The 26,808-nt window shown below is 38.9% G+C and overlaps 1 protein-coding gene across 1 annotated transcript in view; it reads right to left on the minus strand.

The window, feature by feature from the left end:
• LOC125133198 (zinc finger protein 420-like) overlaps positions 1–26,808 on the minus strand; it is a 71,621-nt gene that overhangs the window by 15,603 nt on the left and 29,210 nt on the right. The window contains exons 2-4 of the mRNA XM_047791325.1: positions 12,146–12,272; positions 11,767–11,865; positions 7,761–9,199 (exon numbers count right to left, since the gene is read on the minus strand). Coding sequence (XP_047647281.1) covers positions 7,761–9,199; positions 11,767–11,865; positions 12,146–12,272 — 1,665 coding nt within the window. The remainder of the gene's footprint in view (positions 1–7,760; positions 9,200–11,766; positions 11,866–12,145; positions 12,273–26,808) is intronic.

A 26,808-nucleotide genomic window follows, 5' to 3' on the forward strand; every position in this document is an offset into this window, starting at 1 on the left:
TATGCATCTTGGTTGCATATATACCTTGGAGGGGAATTGCTGGGTCATAGGTTATGCACACGTTTAACTATAGTAACACGTTTTGGAACAGGTTTTTTTTTTTTTTTGTCTTTTTGCCATTTCTTGGGCCGCTCCCGCGGCATATGGAGGTTCCCAGGCTAGGGGTTGAATCGGAGTTGTAGCTGCCAGCCTACGCCAGAGCCACAGCAATGCTGGATCCGAGCCGCGTCTGCAACCTACACCACAGCTCACGGCAACGCCGGATCATTAACCCACTGAGCAAGGGCAGGGATTGAACCCTCAACCTCATGGTTCCTAGTCGGATTCGCTAACCACTGCGCCACGACGGGAACTCCTTTTTTTTTTTCTTTTTTTTTTTCAGCCAGCTTTAGTGTTTATTGTGGACACGCAGGAACAGGACCCACAGAATCTAGATCCGCTTGTAGAGGTTTGTGCTGTTTGCATTGGTGTTGATTCAGTGCCTTCAATAGTGCTTCTCTTTCCCTACATTTAATTAATTAATTATGTTTTTTTTGGGCCACACTTGGGGCATATGGAGGTTCCCAGGCTAGGGGTCGAATCATAGCTGTAGCCGCTGGCCTACGCCACAGCCACAGCCACAGCCATGCCAGATCTGAGCCTCATCTGCAACCTCATCTGCACCACAGATCACAGCAATGCCAGATTAACCCACTGAGTGAGGCCAGGGATCAAACTACATCCCCATGGATACTAGTCAGATTCGTTTCTGCTGAACCATGACCGGAACTTGCTTACCACCTTAAAGAAAAAACAGGACTGGAATAAAGGCTGAGGCCTAGCCTTCCCCAAGAAGGATCCAAGGCCACTTGCACCGGTCAAGGTATTTTGGGGACTTGACAGTGACAAGGTTGCCAAACATCGTAAGCCCTTTGACACTGGGACATAAATTACTGTGGTGCTAGCAAGCAGCACTCTTGGTCATGGTCAAAAACATTACTTGAAGTGGATTTGGAAATAATTTCCAGATTGGAAAATAGACTAGTAGAACTTTCTAGGGGGGACTCTTTGGGGGCAATACCCACTCGAGTGGTTGTAACTGATACTGCTGAATGTGTTGTGGGGATAGATGTGTTAATTATAGGTAATAATTCTATCCAAAGAGATATTCCCAATGGGGAAATGCCACAATTAGAACAGTGGTAGTGGCACAAGTACACAACCTGGAGCACACTAGACTTCTCCAGTGTGGTCCTGTATTTACCATGAAGCAATACAGAATGCTTGGGAGAGAGAACAGAGGTAGCGGAGACCAGAGGTCACTATGCTGATCAAGGAGCTAATGGAGGAAGAGGTACTATTATGTCACGTGATAGTCCTCGGTGGCCAGTGAAGATGACACTGTTACTTGGCACGGGATTGTGGACTACCACAAGTGCAGTGTGGCAGTAGTCTCTCTTGCACATGCAGTTCCTATCTTAATAATTAGGGAGTCCATAATGCAGACTGAAGATATCTGTCTTGCAGTGGTTGGGGGACAATGTTAATGCCATCTCAGGATCCCACTGCATTCTGAAGATCAGAGCCGATTTGCCTTCACAAGATTCTAATTTCCTTTATTTTATCATGCAGCCACAGGCTACCTGATTTCTTCCCAATTCATCACTAGAGAATAGGCGGAGACCTAAAAAGGCTGAAATATTACCAGGAGTGTTCTGATACTTTTATATGGATGGTATTATGCTGATTGGGAGGGCTAAGGGCAGCATGTAGATGGCCTTTCATAAGATGAGTCAAGTTCTGGAATATTAAAATCCCAATAAGATACAGGGGCTAACCTCTGAAGTAAGATTCTTGGAAACCATGTGGGCTCATGTCCAGAGAAAAGCCCTGAGCTTTTAAAAGAAAAATTGTTGGTCTTCAAACTCTAGCAAACAAAAATGAGGCACAACATTTGATAGGCTTGAGTGTTGGAGGCACTTCATGTCTCACAGGAAGATACTACTGAACTCGGAGTTCCTGTCCTGGTGCAGCAGAAATGAATCTGACTAGGAACCATGAGGCTGTGGGTTCAATCCCTGGCCTTGCTCAGTGGGTTAAGGATCTGGTGTTGCAAATAACAAGAGCTGGAGGGGCTGTGGAGAAAAGGGAACCCTCCTGCACTGTTGGTGGGAATGTAAACTGGTATAGCCACTATGGAGAACAGTTTGGAGATACCTTAGAAATCTATACATAGAACTTCCATATGACCCCGCAATCCCACTCTTGGGCATCTATCCGGACAAAACTCTACTTAAAAGAGACACATGCACCCGCATGTTCATTGCAGCACTATTCACAATAGCCAGGACATGGAAACAACCCAAATGTCCATCGACAGATGATTGGATTCGGAAGATGTGGTATATATACACAATGGAATACTACTCAGCCATAAAAAAGAATGACATAATGCCATTTGCAGCAACATGGATGGAACTAGAGAATCTCATACTGAGTGAAATGAGCCAGAAAGACAAATACCATATGATATCACTTATAACTGGAATCTAATATCCAGCACAAATGAACATCTCCACAGAAAATCATGGACTTCGAGAAGAGACTTGTGGCTGCCTGATGGGAGGGGGAGGGAGTGGGAGGGATCGGGAGCTTGGGCTTATCAGACACAACTTAGAATAGATTTACAAGGAGATCCTGCTGAATAGCATTGAGAACTTTGTCTAGATACTCATGTTACAACAGAAGAAAGGGTGGGGGAAAATTGTAATTGTAATGTATACATGTAAGGATAACCTGACACCCTTGCTGTACAGTGGGAAAATAAAAAAAATTATATAAATAAAAAAAAAAGAGAGAGAAATGAATAAAAAAAAAAAAAGGATCTGGTGTTGTCATGAGCTGTGGTGTACGTCACAGACGCGGCTTGGATCTGGCATTGTGGTGGCTGTGGTGTAGGCTGGCAGCTGTAGCTCTGATTAGACCCCTAGCCTGGGAACATCCATATGCACAAGTGCAGCCCTGAAAAGACAAAAAAAAAAAAAAAAAGATACTACTGAACTCAATACATAAGAGCACACAAAGGAGGAGTTCCTGTTGTGGCTCAGCAGGTTAAGGACCCAACATAGTATCTATCAGAATGTGGGTCCGATCCCTGGCCTTCCTCAGTGGGTTAAAGATCCAGCATTGCCACAAGCTGTGGTGTGGGTCATAGATTCAGCTAGGATCCCACACTGCTGTGGCTGTGGCATAGATGGGCAGCTGCAGCTCCGATGTGACCCCTAGCCTGGGAACTTCCATATGCCCCAGGGGCGGTAAAGATCACCCAAAGGAGGTACTGAGTAACAGTCTCTAGAAACCACACAACAAACTGTACAGGCTCCCCTTCCTTCTGGCCAGTCAGCCCTCATGAGTATTTTGAGCTGCAGGTGTCACCAACTGACAATTAAGGAGACTGAAGCCTGTGGCAAAAAGATACGACCACTAGGTAACGACATCTCCTTAGGTTTTGGACATTGCACTTGCCTGACACCATCAACCAGTATATTAGTTTCCTAAGGCCGCCACAACAAAGTACCACAAACTGGATGGTTTGATATGCCAGGAATGTATCTGAGTGGAATCTCAATGGAACCTATGGGATAAGGTCAGATAAGGATCCAGGGAAGGGACACAGGACACAAAAAATACAAATCGTAAAAGATAAAATCTCGGATTTCATTAAAATTAAGAAATGTTCATCAAAGCTATAGAGAGTGAAAAGATAAGCCAGAGACTTTGAAAGGGTTTTTGTAATACATTATGGACTTGTATTATAAATATAAAAGAATTCTCCTACAAATCAATAAGAAAAAGTGACAACCCACCCCAAAATAGGCAAAAGGCTTGAATAGCCATTTTACAAAAAGTATATTTAAATGCCTAACAAATGGCATAGGAAAAGAGGTCAAAAAATAGTACATCTCAAAGAAACGCAAATTAAAACCACAGGGTAATTCTACCATATCCCCAATAAAATAGTTAAAATCAAAGGGTCTCACCAGATCAATTACTAGTTAAGATGTGGACTAAATAGAAATCTCAAACATTGCTACTGAGAATGCAAAATAGCATAGCCACTTTGCAAAACTGGCAGCATGTGATAGGCAGGATAATGTCCCCCATAGATGTTCATAGCCTGGATACATTAGGGTTTTCCAGAAAAATAGGACATATATATTGTCAACTTAAAATTCTAAATCCAGAAAGTGTCATCCAAATATTAAGATAAAATGCTTATTCTTATCAACAAAAGCTGAGATAATTTATTAGCAAAATACATGTACCACTAAATGCTAAAGGGAATTTTTGATGTAGAAGAAAAGTTATGTCACATGGATCAACATTTTTTTCAAAGAATATTTGGACTTTGTGTAAATTGTAGAAATATTCTTCAGCCTTTTCTGGAGTGAACAATCATCTAGATTCAACTGAATACACTTGTGATTTTAAATTACTGGTTTATGATGTTGCACAAATATTCATGGTTGATAGTACCAGAAGTTTTGTTTTACTTTGTTTAAAGTTATGCAAGAGTCATAGAATTAAATGTCAAGCTTTCATGTTTAAATATTCTATGAGGAGCACTTTAAAGAGAATTGGGAATTTTAAAATTTGCCTATAAAAAGGGTCAAGTAATTTCTTTAGAAATGGCTGTTTTGTCCAGTTTTTATTGGATTTCTGTGTTCATATCTCTCTTGACTCAATTCTGGAGATTTGTTTTTGGAGAATAAGCATTTTACTTTCTTCAAAATTATTAGCAAAAAGGGTATATAAGTTGCCCCCCAAATCTCTAATTTGTAGCAATGTCAATTTCTCAGTCACAATGCTTATTCTCTTTTTGACCAGAATATCCACATTGTTTGCTTCAAGAAACACCATTTGTGCTATTCATCCATTCAGATGTTTCACTTATTTCAGTTATTTTCACCTTCCTTTTTACAAATACATCCCATTGTCTTTAGATAATTGTGGGACTTTTTTTTAGTTTCTCAAAACTATATACACATTTAAAAATTTTCTAGTACCTCCACGAATGTAGAGCTGTAAATTTTCTTCTGTGCAGTTTTGTCAGGCACCATTTTCTATGTAGAATACACACTATAATTTACTCCTAGTGAAACTAATTTGTGTTGGTTTCACCCTTAATCAAAAGGTAATTCAGATGAGAACTGGATTGGTATTTAGATATTTTGGCTTCCCCATGTGTTTTCCTATGTTAGATAATGTGTTTTATAATATTACTGTTTTTGTCTTCTTCTCATTATTCTGTGATAGTTGTGGTCTCAACCACTCCAGACATATTTATGTACATTTTCACTCCAGAATGTTATGATTCAGCACAAAGACTGAGTTCTGTAGGAAAGCTTTACCACATTTTAACACCTTTGTTTAACTTTGGTTTTAAGTTTCTTTCCAACATGAATTGTCATATTATTGCATATATATATCATGGGTCAAACACCATTCTATAAATAGATGAAGATAGTGGTTGTTCACATTTACTGAACAATTCCACAGTGACACGCATCAGTTCATTAACTTCTGTAATCCTCATTACACTCGCATGACAGTTACTATTAGTCTCCTCCATTTTGCTATACATGAAGTATACTACTTAAGATTGAAAGCAGGAGTTCTTGTTGTGGCTCAGGGGACAATGAATCTTACTGGCATCCATGAGGACACAGGTTCAATCCCTAGCCTTGCTCAGTGGGTTAAGGATCCAGCATTGGGAGTTACTGTTGTGGAGCATCAGAAACAAATCTGACTAGGAACCATGAGGTTGTGGGTTCGATCCTTGGCCTCGCTCAGCGGGGTTAAGGATCCGGCATTGCCGTGAGCTGTGATGAAGTTTGCAGACACGGCTCGGATCTGGCGTTGCTGTGGCTGTGGCACAGACCGGAGGCTACAGCTTTGATTAGATCCCTAGCTTGGGAAACACCATATGCTGTGGGTGCGGCCCTGAAAAGACAAAAGACAAAAGACAAAAAAAAAAAAGACTTGGGGAAATGTATGTAGATTTGGGCCCAAACAAAGAAGCTTAGAGAGAGGTACTGATTAAGAAACTGATTAAATTTAGTACTACATTGCTGTGGCTGTGGCGTAGGCCAGCAGCTATAGCTCTGATTCAACCCCTAGCCTGGGGAATCTCCATGTGCCTCAGGTGCCACCCTAAAGAGCAAAAAAAAAAAAAAAAGATTGAAAGCAATACTATGTTCTTAAAAATTATAAACAGTATATATATAATATAAACACACACACATACATATATATATTTATATATGTGTGTGCAATTGCATTTTACACTTGATCTTAGCCAAAAGGCCGAGAAGCGATTGCAATTGCATTTTAAAAGGCTCTTGAATGAAACTGCCAATAGTGGCAAATTTAGGAAAGAAACTAGAGTTTCTTACTAGAGTAAGGGAAATAGTCAAAGGGAGTTTAGCTTATCTGTAATGTTTAAAAAAATTTAAAGTATAAGGTACTCATGGGTGATTTCAGAAATACAAAATAAAGCAGATGAGTACATAAAATGCGCAAGCGGTATTGAAAGGAGCACTGTTTATAAAGGCAAAATTTAGAAGGTAAATATATTTTATCAACAGATTAGTAAAATAATAATAGGGCCACTCAGATAAACACGAACTCCATTCAAGTAAAAATGATGATATAATTTTTACTGACTTGGAAGACTGTTTATGACATATTCTGTCACAGAAAAGGTAATTTATAAAATACGACATTTACTTTGAAATTTTTCTAAATATTAATTTTCACCATTTGAGAGTGATTATTGTAATGAGTGATAGGTTTAAAAATCTCTTTTGTATTCCTCTAAAAAAATCACAATAAAATATTAAGATTAAAAGGAACTCTCTTTAAAAAAAAAGTGGTGGTCTTATTTGCATTAAGATATCTAAAAAGCAAAAATAACACAAAAAGGTGCAGGTACAATTACAGATATATATGTATATACATATACATATGCACACATATACATATGGAATGATACTTAAATTGTTGCCCTGAAACTTAAGCTTATATAAACAAGCATATATCACCAAACTATAGGAAAAGAAACTAGAGAGGATAAGTAGTTATGGGTGCAGAATCTTGGAGAAAAAGAAATTAACTCAGAACTATAATGCACAACAAAAACTTAAGTTAATACTGATTAGATTAAATAATTTTATGATCAGTAAATAGACACAGGACAAAAACACCTTAGAATTAAATTAGCAAATATGAAATGAAACCCCAGGGTTATTCCTTAATAAACTGTCTGATGTTTAAGGTTGATCTACAAGAAAAGTTTTCATTTTCCTCATTCACATTTATAAATTCTGACATTAAGGAGTGAATGGTTGATGAAGATTTTCTGACGTACACTATATTCTTAGACAATCAGGTTGTGAAATGCAAACAAAAGCCTCTTTTTTTTTTTTTTTATGGCCACATCTGTGGCCTATGGAGGTTCCCAGGCTAGAGGTAGAGGGCTACACCAGAGCCACAGCAACACGGGATCCGAGCTGCATTTGTGATCTACACCACAGCTCATGGCAATGCCGGATCTTTAACCCACTGAAGGAGGTCAGGGATGAAACCCACATCCTTATGGATACCAACCCAAAATATAAAAGCCTCTTCAAATTAATCACAGGATATTTCATTAGCATGAAGTCCTGTCTCAAATTAGGTAAAATCCATAGTGGAATGCCTTTTCCCACAGATACTGTTCAGAGTTTCTTACTGGCATGACCTTTTTGATGCTGATTAAGATTTGAACTACGTACAAAAACCTTCCCGCATTCATGGCATTCATAGAGTTTCTCACCCTTATGAATTCTCTGATGTTGAGAAAGGTCTGCAGAAAGATGAAAGGCCTTTCTACATTCCTTACATTCAAAGGGTTTCTCACCAGTATGAATTCTCTTATGCCGGACAATGGCTGAGCTACTACTAAAAGTTTTCCCACATTCCTTACACTTATAGGGTTTCTCACCCATGTGAGTTCCACAATGTTGGCTAAGGCCTGAAGAGTAATAAAAAGCCTTTCCGCATTCTTTACACACATATGGTTTCTCACCTGTGTGAATTCTCTGATGTTCTATAAGTTTTGAACTGCTGCAAAAGGCCTTTTCACAATCCTTACAGACATAGGGTTTTTCACCAGTATGAACTCGCTGATGTCGATTGAGGGCTGAACTACTTCTAAATGTCTTAGCACATTTTTCACATTCATAGGGTTTCTCACCAGTATGAATTCTATGATGTATAAAAAAATATGATGCACTCTTAAAAGCCTTGCCACATTCCTTACATTCATAGGGTTTTTCACCTGTATGGATTCTCTGATGTCTTTTAAGATCAGAGGAATAATAAAAAGCTTTGCCACACTCTCTACATAGATAAGGTTTCTCACCAGTGTGAATTCTCTGATGTTCTGTAAGTATGGAACTGCTACGAAACGCCTTTCCACATTCCTTACACACAAATGGTTTCTCACCAGTGTGAATTTTCTGATGCAGAATAATGGCTGACTTACTACTAAAGGCTTTTCCGCATAACTTGCATTGATAGGACTTCTCACATGTGTGAATCTTCTGATGGGATTTAAATATTGAACTAGTACTAAAGGCTTTTCCACATTCTTGACACTCATATATTTTCTTCTTGCTATCAATGCCCTGACTTTGTACACAGTCTAAGGCCCTATCACATTCCTTATGTTCAGAGGATTCACCAGGAAGCATGATCTGATGCTGAGTGTGTTCTAAACCTCGACTAGTGGCCTTTCCATATTCCTTAGATCTACTGAATTTCTTGCGGGTATCAATTCTCTGCTGTGCAGTTAGTTGCAAGTCAGGCACAAACGATTTCTCATTGTCCTTATATTCACAGGCTTTCTCAATATAAGTTTTTTTATATGGAGTAAGAAGAGATGTGTGCTGACTGAACGTGTGTATATTTGCATTGCTGAAAATAACTTGATTAAATTTCTTTTCATGAGATCTTTGTTTTTGCTCAGTCTTTCTTTTCCATTCCCAATCATCTCTATAATAAGAACTGTCAAGTCCATGTTTTGTAAGATGTCCCAATGAAAACCACGGACATGATTCTATTCCATAAATGTCCTTCTTCGAAGAGAATTCCTTAGTTTCACACCTAGATCCACAGTCTGAAAGAAAGCATAAAAGAAAATATTCATTTTTTTTCTGGAAGAACTGAAACATTTATGGTATAAACAGGGGAATTAAACTGAATTTAATGTATATGAATGTGAATGACATATAGTGATCAAATATACTGGTAGAAATGTGATAAAGGGATATCATTTTTATTAGATTCCACATATAAGTGATATCATATGATGTTTGTCTTTTTCTGTCTTACTTCACTTGGTAGGATAATCTCTAGGTCTGTCGAAAATGGCATTATTTTGTTCTTTTTTACACCTGAGTAATATTCCATTGTACATGTGTGCATCTTCTTTGTCCGTTCCCCTGCTGAAGGACATATAGGTTGCTCCCATATCTTGGCTAATTGTAAACAGTGCTGCAATGTACAATGGGGTGTATGTATCTTTTCAAATCACAGTTTTCTCCAAATAGAATGCCTACAAGTGGGACTGTTCGATCACATGGTAATTCTATTTTTAGTTTTTTGAGGAACCTCCATACTGTTCTCCATAGTGCTTGCATGAATTAATATCCCACCAACAGTGTAGACGGGTTCCCTTTATTCTACAACCTCTCTAGCATTTATTATCTGTAGATTTTTTTTTTAAATCTTTTTCTTTTTTTTTTTTTTTTCCTAGGGCCGCACCTGTGGCATATGGAGGGTCCCAGGCTAGGGGTCGAATTGGAGCCACAGCTGCTAGGCTACACCACAGTCACAGCAACACGGGATCCGAGCGGCGTCTGCAACCTATACCACAGCTCACGGCAACGCCGGATCGTTAACCCACTGAGCAAGGGCAGGGACCGAACCCGCAACCTCATGGTTCCTAGTCGGATTCGTTAACCACTGCGCCACGACGGGAACTCCTAAAGGCCTTCTTATATTCTCTATAGGCATAAAAATTTTTGCCAGTATGACTTCCTTTTTTTTGGTGGGGGGGGTTAGGGCTTCACTTGTGGCATATGGAAGTCCCTGGCCTCGGGGGTGAACTGGAGCTGCATCTTCCAGCCTATACCACAGTCACAGCAATGCCAGATCTGAGCGACTTACACCGCAGCTCATGATAATGCTGGATCCTCAACCCACTGAGTAACCTCATGGATACTAGTCAGGTTCATTATTGCTAAGCCACAATGGAAGCACCTAGTATGACTTTCTCGATTTGTAGCAAGTTGTGAGTTTTATTCACAGGCATATGTTTATGTTTTCTGCATTCATAAGATTTATCTTTAGTATTAAATGTTTTATGTAGAGAAAGATGTATGCTGAAAGAAAGTGAGCATGTCTTCAGAGGTACATGACACTTAGAGATGTCTTTCCTGAGATCTCTGTTTAAGTCCATGCTTTGTAAATCCTTCCATTGTAACCCTTTGGGATGAATCTATTTCAGAATTTTCAGGTTCGAACCCTGGCCTCACTCAGTGGGTTAAGGACCCGGTGTTGCCATGAGCTGTGGTGTAGCTCGCAGATGTGGCTTGAATCCAGCATTGCTGTGGCTGTGGCGTAGGCCGGCAGCTATAGCTCTGATTCGACCCCTAGCCTGGAGACCTCCATATGCCACAGGTGTGGGCCTAAAAAGAGAAAAAAAAAATTTTTTTTTTCTGTATCCCCTGGATATAAATTTCTTAATAGGTCATATATTTTATGATCTCTGTATCTCCCAGAAAAATATCCTCCACAACATACAAAATATAAGGGAGTGTTGATTGAAGGAATGAATATGTAAATAAAGTAATGAATAAAAACTGAACAGGAGCTCCCATTGCGGCTTGGTGGAAATGAATCTATGAGGACGCAGGTTTGATCCATGGCCCTGCTCAGTGTGTTAAGGATCTGGCATTGCTATGAGCTGTGGTGTAGGTCGAAGACACAGCTTGGATCTGGCATTGCTGTGGTTGGCATAGGCCAGGGGCTACAGCTCCAATTTGAGCCCTAGCTTGGGAATCTCCATATGCTTTAGGTGTGGGCCTAAAAAGACAAAAAAAAAAAAAAAGAACATATTAAATGCCAAACTGTTCAAGAACGTGACACATATGTAAACTGAAAGGTAAAAGAAACTGAACCTGTAAGAAGGGATAAGATGGAATTCCCACTATGGTTCAGTCGGTTAAGAACCCAACCCGAGACAACACAGTGTCTGCGAGGATGTGGGTTTGATCCACAGCCTTGCTCAGTGGGTTAAGGATCTGGCATTGCTGTAAGTGGCTTAGATCTGGTGTTACTGGGGCTGTGGCATAGGACTCCAGCAGCAGCTCCAATTTGAACCCTAGCCCAAGAACCTCCATGTGGTCTTAAAAAGAAAAAAAAAAAAAAAAAGGAATACGATCCCAAATAAAGGCAGATGTTTGTCCTCAGAATCACCTGCTAAGAACAGGAAGAAAGTACCACAGAAAAGAAAAGAAGAATTGTGTGTATTTGAAAGCTCATGGTGAGGTTTTCTTTTCTCTTACGGTTGTGGACTTTGAGGGGAGATTTCTCAAAATAGCTCAAAGATATGGCCAACTCATTGAGCAGCTGAGTTACATCTTGCATTCCTCTCCCCTTGCATGATCATCAATCACTTACCTTGGTTCAGGCCCCTTGTCATTTCACTGTCAAAAACACCCCAAGGCTCCTTGCCTTGCTCCAATAAAGAGATCACGTCTGGCTTGGGAATGGAAAGTCCTACTCACAAGAGAAGAAAGAAGATTTTTATGTTGTAGATTCAGCACTCAATTCTTGTCCTGTGATCAGCAAATAAAAGAGGATATCACTATTGCAAGGGCCACAAAAAGCAAGAGAAGAGGGAGCTTTGGCCTTATGTCTCATGATGCTATTCTGCCATTTCGTTAGGAATAGGGAGAAACAATGAAAAGATATATGAAGGGAGCTGAAAAATTCTTCCTGTGGGGAATCACATAAGCCAGAGGGCAAACTATAACTTTTTGGCGATAGGTAGGCTTACCGACTGAGACCAGGTTGCTGTAATTCTCCAACATTACGCATCTGTACAAATTCCTTTGAGTCGAGTCCAGGCATTCCCACTCCTCAAGAGAGAAGTTGACGCACACATCCTTGAATATCACAGATTCCTGAAACAAAAATTTGTGTAATGAAAAAAAAAAAAATGATTTCAAGATGGAAGGAGAGAAGAAAAAGATAAAAGTAGACGAAGAAGGAGTTCCCGTCGTGGCTCAGTGGTTAACAAATCTGACTAGGAACCATGAGGTTGCGGGTTGGATCCCTGGCCTTGCTCAGTGGGTTGAGGATCCGGCGTTGCCATGAGCTGTGGTGTAGGTCGCCGATGCGGCTCGGATCTGGTGTTGCTGTGGCTCTGGCGTAGGCCAGCGGCCACAGCTCCGATTAGACCCCAAGCCTGGGAACCTCCATATGCTGCAGGAGCAGCCCTAGAAATGGCAGAAAGACAAAAAAAAAAAAAAAGTAGATGAAGAATAGGAGAGTTTTGTTTGTAGACATAGAAATGGAGAGCAAATAGGTTGGGGTCAATGCCTGTGATGCGAATGAACAAGAGTTAGTGTTAAACTAATTCTTGTAGACAGAAATGCCTGTGCATAATGAAGACTCTAAAATCCATTCTGATTGTAAAATATATTATACTAAATTAAGAGTAATATCCCAGTTAAAAAGCTAAGTGGTACATAGTATATTCTCAATAAAGAGGAGTATCCTCCTGCTCCCCCATTTTCCCTGAAAACTCAAGTTATAAATAATTGGTAGACCCTTGGCAGGGTATCAAAGGATAAAATTTTAGAATAATTAGAATATAGAGAAGATCCTAACACTTTCAACAATCAGAAAACAAGTCACATGAAGGAACTCAGAAACAGAAACACAATGGCCTGCTCAATAGTACCCTGAAAGGAAAAGGAAAAACAAAAAAATGTGACAAATTTTTTAATACTAGAGAGAAATGAATCCTTGACTAGAATGACTTAACCGGCCAAAATTTACACTCATGTGAAGGGTGCATGTGACATTTCTAGATGACCAAAGTCTCAAATATATATCTCCTATGCAGCCTTTTTCTTCCTTTTGTTATTAGTGTTTTTTATTCTTTTATTTAAAACAGATTTTTCGGAGTTCCCGTCGTGGTGCAGCGGAAGTGAATCCAACTAGGAACCACGAGGTTGCATGTTCAATCCCTGGCCTTGCTCAGTGGATTAAGGATCCAGTGTTGCCAAAAGCTGCAGTGTAGATCGCAGATGTGGCTCAGATTTGGTGTTGCTGTGGCTGTGGTGTAGGCTGGCAGCAACAGCTCCGATTCGACCCGTAGCCTAGGAACCTCCATATCCTGCAGATGTGGCCCTAAAAAGACAAAAAACAAACAAAAAAACAGATTTTTTTTTAGCTTTAATGAGAAATTCACAAATTGTACATATTTAAAGTATACTGGAGTTCCTGTCGTGGCTCAGTGGAAACGAATCTGACTAGTATCCATAAAGACGCAGGACCAATCCCTGGCCTCGCTCAGTGTGTTAAGGATCTGGCGTTGCCCTGAGTTGTGATGTAGGTCACAGCCTCAGCTTGTATCTGGTGTGGTTGTGGTTGTGGTGTAGGCCAGCGGCTACAGCTCTGATTTGAACCCTAGCCTGGCAATCTCCATATGCAGTGGCTGCGGCCCTCAAAAAAGACAAATAAAGTATACCAAGTGACGATTTGACACACATATACTTTGTGAAATGATGACCACAATCAGGTTGATTAATGTAGCCATGGCCTCAAACAGTGACCTTTTTCGGGGGAATGAGAAGTGAGAAAACTTAAGATCTACTCTCTTAGGAATTCCCGTTGTGGCACAGAAGAAACGAATCTGACTAGGAACCATGAGGTTGTGGGTTTGATCCCTGGCCTCACTCAGTGGGTTACAGATCCCGAGTTGCCGCGAGCTGTGGTGTAGGTCACAGATGAGGCTCAGATCTGGCATTGCTATGGCTGTGATGTAGGCCGGCCGCTACAGCTTGGATTGGACCCCTCTCCTGGGAACCTCTATATGCCGCAAGTGCGTCCTTAAAAAGACCCCCCCCCAAAAAAAACAACAACTACTCTCTTAGAAAATTTCAAGTTTCTAAACAGCGTAATTGACTATAGTCACCATGATGTACCTTAGATTCTCAGGTTTATTCATCTTATGGCCGAAGGCTTGTACCCTTTGACCAGCACATCTCCATCTCTTCCAGCCTCCAGCCCTTAGCAACTACCATTCTATTTTGGTTCTATGAGTTGGACTTTTTCAAAAAATATATACACATAAATGGAACCATAGTATTTGTCTTTGGCTAATTTCACTTAGTATAAAGTTCTCTAGATACATTCAGGTTGTTGCAAATGCACAATATCCTTCTTTCTCCTGGCTGAATTCCATTATATGTAGATCTACCCACACACTGATAGAAGAAAAAAAAAATCAATATAGCAAAAAGGCAAGAGAAAGTCCCAGTGAATGATGGCTATCTCACCTACATTTTGTCTGCTCATCCATCAATAGGCACTTAGGTTGATTCCATATCTTACTGTGAATAATGCTGCAATGAATATGAACATGGGAATGCAGAAAACTCTTCCAGATACTGATTTTGTTTCCTTTGGATGTATATCCAGAAATGGGCCTGCTGGACCATATAGTACTTCTATTTTTTATTTTCTGAGGAATCTCTGTATTGTAGTCCATAACAGTTGTACCAACTCACATTGCAACTAACAGTGTACAAAGATTTCCTTTTCTCCACATCCTCACAAAGACCTCTCTATCATCTTTTTGATAAAAGCCATTCTAGCAGCTATGAGGTGATATCTCAATGTGGTTTTGATTTGCATTTCTTTAATGATTAGTGATACTGAGACCTTTCATGTATCAGGGGGCTATTAGTATATCTTCTTTGGAAAAATGTCTAGTCAAGTCCTTTCCCCGTTTTTATTTTATTTTATTTTTTTTTGTCTTTTGTCTTTTTGTTGTTGTTGTTGTTGCTATTTCTTGGGCCGCTCCCGCGGCATATGGAGGTTCCCAGGCTAGGGGTCCAATCGGAGCCGCAGCCACTGGCCTACGCCAGAGCCACAGCAAGGCGAGATCCGAGCCGCGTCTGCAACCTACACCACAGCTCACGGCAACACCGTATGGTTAACCCACTGAGCAAGGGCAGGGACCGAACCCGCAACCTCATGGTTCCTAGTCGGATTCGTTAACCACTGCGCCACGACGGGAACTCCTGATTTGTATAAATTCTTATATATTTTGGATATTAAGACAATCGATTCACCCTACCAAGATGGTGATTATGGTCAACATAATTAATAGCAAATTTCTACATCTCTGCCAAAATGAGAAATGAAAATGGAAGTTCTTATTAATGTTTCTCATAATATTGATACTTATTTTTATAATATCATAAGGATCAGTAACTCTGCCTACCTCTTATTGGAGTTCCTGGTCTATGAAAACTTTTTAAAATTGTGGCCATTTTTTTTCTTACTAAAGTTTTTTTTTTTTTTTCTTCTCTCCCACCTGCCCCCGCCCCCAACCAGGCTGTGTCTGCAGCATGCAGAAGTTCCTGGGCCAGGGATTGAGCCCACAGCAGTGGCAATGCTGGATCCTTAGTGTGCTGAGCCACCAGGAAACTCCTTTTCTCATTTAAAAAAAAAAAAAGGTTATTGAAGTATCACTGATTTACAATATTGTGTTAATTTCTGCTGTTCAGCAAAGTGATTCAGTTATCCATGCACACACACCCATTCCCATATAGGTTATCACATATGACTAGATTTACCCATATTATATACAGCAGATCCCTGTTGACCATCCACTCCATATGCAACAGTGTGCGCATGCCAATCCCAGGCTCCCAGTCCATCCCTTCCCCGCACCTTTCCCCTTCGTATCATTATTTTTGATTGCACATACAAGTGATACCATGATATTTTTCTTTTCTCTGTCTGACTTATTTCACTTAGTATAATTTCTAGTTCCATCCATGTTGCTGCCAATGGTATTATTTCATTCTTTTTTATGGCTGAGTAACATTCCATTGTATATATTTATCACATCTTTATCCATTCATCTGTTGACAGACATTTAGGTTGCATCCATGTCTTGGCTATTGTAAATAGTGCTGCGATGAACATTGGAATGCACATGTATTTTTGAATTATGGTTTTCTCTGGGTATATACCCAGGAATGGAATTTCTGGATCATATGGTAATTCTATTTTTAGTTTTCTGAGGAACCTCCATATTGTTTTCCATAGTGGTTGTACCACAATTTATATTCCCACAACAGTGTAGGAGGGAACCTTAGGGTCCCTCTGAACCCAATCCAGCATTTATTGTTTGTAGACTTTTCAATGATGGCCATTCTGATTGGTATGAGGTGATACTTCATGAGATTAATGTTAAGTGATAATTTGAAAAAATATGTGATAGTTTATCATTTGTACAATATGCAAAAGTCATACTTATTAATCTTTTCTATAAGGGACTCCTGGTTTTGCATTACTAAAAAAACATTCCTTTCTTCTGAAGAAACATTCACCAAGACAGACCACATTCTGGGACCTAAGATACATATTAAGCAAATTTAAAAGACTAAAATCACACATTGTCTAATCTCAAACAACAATGTAATTAAATTAGAAATCAATAATAGAAAAATCCCAAAATATGTGGAGATTTAACAACACGATTCTAAATAATACATTGGTCAAGGAAGAAATCTCAAGAAAAATTTTAGAATATTTTTAAATAAAAGGAAATGAAAATATAACTTGCCATTTTGTGGTATGCAGTAAAAGCATTCCTTAGAGGGAAGTTTATGGCCACGAATGTATACATTCAAAAAGAGGAAAAATGTAAAATCAATAGTCTACGCTTCTACCTAAGAAGCTAGAAAAAGAGCAAGTAAATCCAAAGAAAGCAGAAGAAAATAAATAGTAAGAACTAGACCAGAAATCAATGAAATTGAACACAGGAACTCAATAGACAAAATCAGTAAAACTGAAAGCTGGTTCTTTGAAAAGATCAGTAAGATACATAAGCTTCTAGCCAGGCTAACTAAGAAAAAAATGGGAAGATGTAAATTAGTAATATAAGAAATAAGAGCAGACATCACTACAGATTTCTAGACTAAAATAACAATAAAGGAATATTATGAATAACTCTATGGCCACAAATATGATAACCTAAATGGAATGGAACAATTCCTTTAAAGACACAATATGCCAAAAGTCACACAAGATGAAACACTCTGAATAGATGTAAATGTATAAGTGAAATTGAATCAGTAATTAATAATACTCCAAAATAGAAGGCACCATGGGTTCACTGGTGAATTCTATAAAAAAATTAAAGAAGAAAAAAAAATTGAGGAAGAAATTATTCCAATTCTTTATCATCTCAGAGGAAAGAAGCAGAAGGAATACTTTCTAACTCATTCTATAAGGAAAATATTACCCTAATATTAAAACCAGCTAAGACAATACAAGGAAGAAAAAAAGCTAAGGATCAAGTATCTCTCATTAATATAGACACAGGGAGTTCCCACTGTGGCTCAGTGGGTTACGAACCCAACTAGTATCCATGAGGATGCGGGTTCGATCCCTGGCCTCGCTCACTGGGTTAAGGATCCAGTGTTGCGATGAGTTGTGCTGTAGGTCGACAATGTGGCTCGGATCCCGCATTGCTGTGGCTGTGGCTGGCAGCTGCAGTTCCAATTGGACCCCTAGCCTGGGAATTTCCATATGCTGTAGGTGCGGCCCTAAAAAGCAAAATAAACAAACAAATATATATATATATATATATATATATATATATATAGAGAGAGAGAGAGAGAGAGAGAGAGAGAGGCAAAAAAATCTCAAGAAAACTCTAACAATTCAATCCAACAATATCTAAAAAAGAATTGTCCAAATGACAAAATGGGATTTATCCCACGTATAAAAAGCTGGTTCGAATTTTGTAAATCAATTAATGTAATCCATCACACCAACAGACTAAAAGGAAAAATCACATAATCATAGCAATACATGCAGAAAAAACATTTGAAAAAGGGAGGAGGAGCCCAAGAGGAGATCGGTGAGGTTGTCAGTTAAACCTGCTCCTGCAAAAGTGGAAAAGAAGCCAAAAACAGTGGCAAGAAAGGATAAATCTGCAGACAAAAAAGTACAGGGAAAAGGGGAGCAAAGGGAGAACAGGCTGAAGTGACTAACCAGGAGACCAAAAGATTTGCCTGCAGAAAACGGAGAAACTAAAAAAAAAACAAAAAAACAAAAAACGATGAGCACCCTGGCCTCTGATGAAACAGGACAGAAAGAAGCCAGGTCTGATTATCACCACATGTCCAGTCCTGTCAGTGGTCCATCTCCCTTCTTGTACAATCCAGAGGAATTTATTTTTTTTGCTTTCTAGGGCCGCACCCAGGCACATGGAGTTTCCCAGGCTAGGGGTCCAATTGGAGCTGTAGCCGCCGGCCTACACCACAGCCACAGCCACACCAGATCTGGGCAGCATCTTGGAAATGGCAACCTCGTGGTTCCTAGTCGGATTTGTTTCCACTGCACCACAATGGGAACTGCCAGAGGAACATTTTAATCAACTATTGTATAAATGCAAGTTTTTAAGTAACTCAAGAAACATTTTTAAGAAGGAGGGAATCCCACCTCATCCCATTTTTAAAGTTTTTTTTTTAAGAGGTGAAATCATTTGCTGGTTGTTTATCTTTTGGTACAACCAGAAAATAGTGAATATGGGAGGCTTTGATTGTCTTGGGTGTCAGCTTAACATTCCATAGATGGGGTAGCTTTTATATCCTATAATACAAACATACTAAATGGCAATTTGGAGTCAGTTGTGCATTGAACGTTTTGAACACTTTAAAACACTTCTCTTTCCATGTTGTTTTTTGGTAGAACTGTTTCCTAAAGCAAACCACTCCTTGATCTTGGCTCTCCTAGTCAGAATTTTGTGCACTCTGTAACATCATTGGTTGTGGTAGTGTGGTTTTCCTAGCAATTTTATTAATGTGCTGGGAAAGGTTGAAAATTTGAGTTCATAGTGTATATGATATTAAATTGTGAATTAGTGGGACTTATGATACAATGGCATATCAACATTTGAAGATATCGGTACTACATCCTGTTAAGGAAAATTTGCCTCCAAATTTTAAGCTGTAAAGTCACTGGAATAACCGTTGAGAAACAGTAACAACTATAGGACTTTTTAAGATTTTTGGTACCTATGTTAAGAATTGTGTACAAATTGAAATGTCTGTGTACTGATCCTCAAAACAACCAATAACATCTCAGTTATGAAAGAAAAAAAAAATTTTGCCTATGACTGCCCATGGAGATAATCTGAAAGAATCAACAAAAAAAATCTCCCTAGGAGTTCCTGTTGTGGTAGAAAAATCTGATTGGCATCCATAAGGGTGCAGGTTCAATCCCTGGCCTCACTCAGTGGGTCTGGGATCCCACATTGCCATGAGCTGTGGTGTAGGTCACAGACATGGCTTGGATCCTGTGTTGCTGTAGCTGTGGTATAGGCCAGCAGCTGTAGTAGCTCCGATTCGATCCCTAGCTTGGGAATTTTCACATGCTACCAGCACAGCTCTAAAAAGCAAAAAAACAAAAACAAAAACAAAAAACAAACAAACCTCAAACTAAATATAAGATTATAGCAAGGATAAAGGATACAAAGTTAACATACAAAAGTCGATCACTTTCCTACATACTAGTAATGAACAAGTGGATTTTAAAGTTAAAAACTATATGACTTACATTAGCACCCCCTCAAATGAAATGCTCAGGCATAAATCTAACAAAATATGTACAATATTTTTGTTATGAGGGAAATTACAAGACTCCAATAAATAAAATCAAATAGGTAAATGGAGAAATATTTCATATTCATGAATGGTAAACTTCAATATTGTCAAGGCATTAGTACTTCCCATCTTGATCTATAAATTTAATGCAATCCAAATCAAAATTCCGGCAAGTTATTTTGTGGATATTGGTAAGTGGATTCTACAGTTTAGATGAAGAGCCCAAAGGCCTAGAATACCCAACACAATACTGAAGAAGAAGGAAGTTGGAGGACTGACACTTCTGACTTTAAGACTAACTGTAATGGTACAGCAATCAAAATAGTATGGTAGGAGTTCCCATTGTGGCTCAGCAGTAACAAACCGATTAGCACCCATGAGGGTGCGGGTATTTTTATAGATTATACTCCAATATATAAACATATCCTCGTTGTTTATCTACTTCAGGCATAGTAGTTAGTATCTCTGAATCCCATAACCCTATCTCGCCTCTCCCTCCTTCCCGCTTCCCCACTGGTAACCACTAGTTTCTTTCCATTATCTGAGTCTGTTTCTGTTTTGCTGAATACACTTGTTTTACTTTTTAGATTCCACATATAAATATCATACTTTGCCTTTCATTGACTTATTTCACTAACATTCTCTAGGTTCAGTTATATTGCCACAAATGGCTCAATTTCCTTCTTTCATGGCTGAGTAAAATTCCATCGTGTGTGTGTGTGTGTGTGTGTGTGTGTACACATCTTGATTCATTCGTCTATTGCTGGACACTTGAGTGGCTTCTACATCTTGGCTATGATAAACAGTGCTGCACTGCTATGAACATTAAGGTGCATATATCTTTTTGAATTCTTGTTTTCATTTTTTTATAGATATATACCCCCCTAGAGTAGGATTGCTAATTCATACGGTAGTTCTATTTTCAGTTTGTGAAGAACCTCCTTACTGTTTTCCACAGGGCTGCACCCATTTGCATTCTGACCAACGGTGATCCTTTGATCCCTTTTCTCCATACCCTTCCAACATTTTTTATTTGTAGACTTTTTGATGATAGCCATTCTGACAGGTGTGAGGTGTTTCATTGTGGTTTTGATTTGCTTCTCTAATAATTAGCAGTGTTGAACATCTTTTCATAGGTCTGTTAGCCATTTGTACATCTTCTTTGGAAAAATGTTTATTCAGGTCCTCTGTCCATTTTTTTGGCCCCACCCATGGCATGAGGAAGTTCCCAGGCCATAGAATGAACCTGCACTATAGCAGTGACCTGAGCAGAGCAGTGACAATGCTGGATCCTTGACCTGTTAAGCCAATAGGGAAGTCCTGTCTGTTTTTTGTTTGTTTTTTCTGTCTCATTTGGGTGTTTTTTTTATGTTGAATTACATGAACCGCTCTTGTATTTTTTTCTTATTTTCCCAAAACTATATTGCTATATAGTTTATGTGAAACTATTCTGCCTACGTCTTCTTCTAGGAGTTTTACGGTTTCAGATCTTACCTTTAGGTCTTTAAACCATTTTGAGTTTATTTTTGCACATAGTGTAAGGAAATGTTCTAATCTTGTTCTATTAATTGTGGCTGTCCAGTTTTCCCAGCACCGCTTATTGAAGAGAGTCTTTTCTCCATTGTAGATTCTTGCCTCCTTTGTCATAGATTAATTGACCATAAAAATGTGAGTTCATTTCTTTGCTCTTTTTTCCATTGCATTGATCTGTTTCTGTTTTTGTGCTGTTTGGGTTACTTTAGTTTTGTAGTATAGTCTGAAGTCAGGGAGGCTGCTAACTTCCAGCTTTGTTCTTTCCCTCAGGGTTACTTTGGCACTTCAGAGTCTTTTGTGGTTCAAGAAGTTCCGGTCATGGCTCAGTGGTTAATGAATCTGACTAGTATCCATGAGGACGAGGGTTGGATCCCAGGCCTTGCTCAGTGGGTTAATGATCCGGCAATGCTATGAACTGTGTTGCAGGTTGCAGATGCAGCTTGGATACCGAGTTGGTATGGCTGTGGCCGGCAGCTACAGCTCCAGTACGACCCCTAGTCTAGAAACCTCCATATGCCAAGGGTATGGCCCTAAAAATACAAAAGACAACAACAAAAACAAAAAAGGAGTCTTTTGTGGTTCTGTATAAATTTCAGGATTATTTATCCTAGTTGTGTGGAAAATGTCATGGGTATTTTGATGGGGACTGCATTAAATCTTTAGATTGCTCTGGCCATTTTGAAAATATTAATTCTTCCAATCCAAGAAAATGGAATATCTTTCCATTTCTTTGTATCATCTTCAATTTTCTTCATCAGTGTTTTATACTTTTCAGAGTATAGGTCTTTCATCTCCCTGGCTTAAATTTATTCCTATGTATTTTATTCTTTTCAATGTGATTTTAAACAGGATTAAAGATTTTTCTTTTAATCTTTCTGATCATTCATTATCAGTGTATAGAAAGTAACAGATTTATATATAGTAACCTTGTATCCTACAAATTTACTGAATTCATTTATTAATTTTAACAGTTTTTTGATAGAGACTTTAGGACTTTCTATGTAAAGTACCATGTCATCAGCAAATAGTGAGTTTTACCAACTGTCTTCCAATTGGATACCTTTTATTTCATTTTCTTGTCTGACTGCTGTGGCTATGCCTTCCAATATTACGTTAAATAGAAGTGGTGAAAGTGTGTGTCCTTGCATTGTTTCTGAAATTAGAGGAAAGTTTTTCAGTTTTTCACCACTGAATATGATGTTAGTGGTGGATTTTTCATAAATGGCCTTTATTATGTTGAGATATGTTCCCTCTATACCACTTTTGATAAGTTTTTATCATTAATAAATGTTGAATTTTGTCAAATTTTTTTGGGCATCTATTGGCATAGTCACGTGATTTTTATCCTTCCTTTTGTTAATATGGTGTGTCATGTTAATTTCTCTCTTTTTTGAGGAGTTCCCGTCGTGGCTCAGTGGTTAACAAATCTGACTAGGAACCATGAGGTTGCGGGTTCGGTCCCTGCCCTTGCTCAGTGGGTTAACAATCCAGTGTTGCTGTGAGCTGTGGTGTAGGTTGCAGACGTGGCTCGGGTCCCGAGTTGCTGTGGCTCTGGCGTTGGCTGGCGGCTACAGCTCTGATTAGACCCCTAGCCTGGGAACCTCCATATGCCGCGGGAGCGGCCCAAGAAATAGCAAAAAGACCAAAAAAAAAAAATTCTCTTTTTTGAATGTGGAAAAAGTATTTAATTTTTTAATTTTTTATTATGATTGATTTACAATGTTCAATTTCTGTACAGCAAAGTGACCCAGTCATGCATATTCTTTTTCTCACATTATCCTCCATCACAAGAGATTAGATATATAGTTCCCTTGATTGATTTCTGAATATTGAACCATGCTTGTGTTCCTGGAACCATGATCTCACTTGATCATGGTATATGATGGTCTTTATATACTGTTGGATTCAGTTTGCTAATATTTTGTTGAGAATTTTTGCATCTATATTTATCAAAGATATTGGCCTGTAACATCTTTGGTTTTGGTATCAGGATTATGCTGGATTCACAGAATGTATTTGGGAGTTTGGGAGTGTTCCCTCCTCTTCAATCTTTTGGAATAGTTTCAGAAGGATAAATTATTCAAATTGTTTCTGCATTTAGTCTTGGCAGGTTGTACATTTTTATTTTTATTTATTTATTTATCTATTTTACTTTTTTTTTCTTTTTTTTGTCGTTTTTAGGTCTGCTCCTAGCATATGGAGGTTCCCAGGCTAGGGGTCTAATCAGAGCTGTTGCTGCTGGCCTACACCACAGCCACAATGCGGGATCTGAGCTGCATCTACGACCTACACCACAGCTTGCAGCAATGCCAGATCCTTAACCCACTGAACAAGGCCAGGGATCGAACCTGCAACCTCATGGTTCCTAGTAGGATTCGTTTTCCCTGTGCCATGATAGGAACTCCAATGCATTTTTAGAAATTTGTTCATTTCTTCTAGATTGTCCAATTCATTGGCATATAACTGTTCATAGTATTTTCTTATGATTCTTTGTATCTCTGTGGTATCAGTTGTAATTTATCCTCTTTCATTTCTTATTTTATTTGGGTTCTTTCTCTTTTATACTTGGTGAGCCTGACTAAAGATTTATCAGTTTTATTCATCATTTCAAAAAAACAGCACTTGGTTTCTTGGATTTTCCTGACTGTCTTTGTCTCTATTCCATTATTTTCCCTGATTTTTATCTGCTGTTTCTTTTTCTAATTCCTTTAGGTGATAGGTTAGGTTGGTTATTTGAGATTCATCTTGTTTCTTGAGGAAGGCCTATTATCACTATAAATATCCCTCTTAGTACTACTTTTGCTACCTCCCATAGAGTTTTAGATAGCTGTGTTTCCATTTTCATTTGTCTCAAGGTATTTCTGATTTCCTCTTTGCTTTCTTCATTGGCCCATTGGTTTTACATTAGCATGCTGTTTAGTCTCTATGTATTTGTTCTTTTCCCATTTCCCTTTCTGTAGTTGATTTCTATTTTCATACTGTTGTAGTCAGAGAAAATGCTTAATATAATTTCTAGCCTATTTATTAAATTTGTTGAGATTTGTTTTGTAGCTTAGCATGTGATCTATCCTGGAGAATGTTCCATGTGCATTTGAAAAGAATGTGCATTCTGCTGTTTTGGGATGTAATGTCCTATAGATATCTATTAAGTCCAACTGGTCTATTGTGTCATTAAAACCACTATTGGCTTTTTGATTTTCTGTCTGCAAGTGATTTTCTGTTCATAGATGTGAGTGGAGTACTCCCATCCCCATATTTTGTGCTTTTGATGTCATATTTTACATCTTCATGTTTATTCCTTAACTGTTTATTGTAGTTACATTCACTTTTATAAGTTTTCTGTCTTTTAGTCTTCATTTTTGCTTAAGTGTTTGATCATCTGTCCTTACTATATCTTTGCCTTTCCAAGTGGGATTTTCCCTTTCTTATAGATTCTTCTTTTCCACTTAGAGAAGACACGTTAATAATCATTTAGGGTAGGTTTAACACTGATGAACTCTTAGATTTTTACTTCTCTGAGAAGTCCTTTATCTCTCCTTTGATTCTAAATGATACTCTTCCTAGGTAGAGTATAGTAGGTCACATGTTTTTCCCTTTTGGCACTTTGAATATGTCATGACACTCCTTATAGACCTGCAAATACAGAATAAGTGGTCGGTAGCCTTATGCAGATTCCTTTGACCCTTGTTTTTCTCTTGCTGTCTTCAGAACTATCTTTAACTTTTGCCATTGTAATTACTAAATGTCTTGGTGTGGGTCTGTTTGTGTTCACCTTGTTTGAGACCCTCTGTGCTTCCTGTACCTTAATATCTGTTTCTTTCTTCAGGTCTGGGAAATTTTCAGCCATAATTTCCTCAGGGAAAAAAAAAAAAATATATATATATATATATATAGTCTTTTTAGGGCCGCACCTGCAGCACATGGAAGTTCCCAGGCTAGGGGTCCAATCTGAGCTGTTGCTGCTGGCCTATGTCAGAGCCACAGCAATGTCAGATCTGAGCTGTGTCTGCAGCCTACACCACAGCTCACGGCAACACTGGATCCTCAACCCACTGAGCGAGGCCAGGGATCAAACCCATAACCTCATGGCTCCTCGTTAGATTCGTTTCTGCTGCAGCACTACAAGAACTCCTCAAATATATTTTTGATCCCCCTTCTCTCTCTCTTCTTCTGGGACCTGTCTAATGCAAATGTTGGTATGCTTAATGTTATCCCAAAGACTTCTTTAACTGTTCTCATTTTTTAAAACTTGTTTTTCTTTTTGATGTTCTGATTGGATGATTTCCATTATTCTATCTTCCAGATCATTTATGCATTCTTCTGCAACATTTAATCTGCTATTCATTCCTTCTAGTGTATTTTTATTCGTTACACAATTCTTTAATTTTTAAAATGTTTTCAGTTCCCTGTTAAAGTTACCACTGCATTCATCTATTCTTTTCTCTAATTCAGTTAACATTCTTACTTCCAGTGCTTTGAATTCTTTATCTGGTTAATGTGTATTTCTGTTTCCTTTATTTTTTCATGGTTTTTGTCTTGCTCTTTCAATTGAGACTAGTTCTTCCACCTTTCCATTTTGCTTAACTTTCTCTACCTGTATAAATTTAAGAAAAACACCTACCTCTTACAGGCTTGAATGGATGTTCTTATGTGGAAGTGTCCCTGTACAGATGTGTGCCCAATGCCATTAGTGAGAGAGCTGGATATGATATGGATGCAAATTACATCTTTCCTCAGGGCTATCACTGTGGTAGGGAGTTAGGCTGGAGATGGAAAGGCTAGAGATGGAGCCAAGAGTGAGATGGGACTTCCCTGGAAGTGAAGAGTGATAGCTAAGTAGCCATTACTGCCCTATTGGTGGGGGTGGTGGTGGTGAGGGTTCTGATCCTATGCTATTGGAGAAGACCGTAGGATAGGGCCCAAGCTGGCTCTGTTTCCTTTAAGTGTACACTGTCCCCTCCCCTAGCACTGGGACCCTCACCCCAGGTGGCGGGGGTCACCAAAACAAGAGGCGCCCACATGAGCTCTTAGCCCATGTTGTCTGCAGAAGTCTGAGCTGTCTCCACTATGCTGTCTGTGCAGGCACCAGCAATCATTTCCCTTGCTCTGCTCAGACACAGCCCTAGGTGATGGCAAAGTTCATCTTACTCTCTACAATGCATTCAAATTTTTTTCTGCCTTAAAAAAGGGCTGGAATCTCTCCTCAGGAAACCTGGACTTATACAAAAGCTTTCTCATAGATGGGTGTCTGCCCACATCAGCCCTC

This window comes from Phacochoerus africanus, chromosome 8, assembly GCF_016906955.1.
Source record: "Phacochoerus africanus isolate WHEZ1 chromosome 8, ROS_Pafr_v1, whole genome shotgun sequence".
Classification (NCBI taxonomy): Eukaryota; Metazoa; Chordata; class Mammalia; order Artiodactyla; family Suidae; genus Phacochoerus; species Phacochoerus africanus.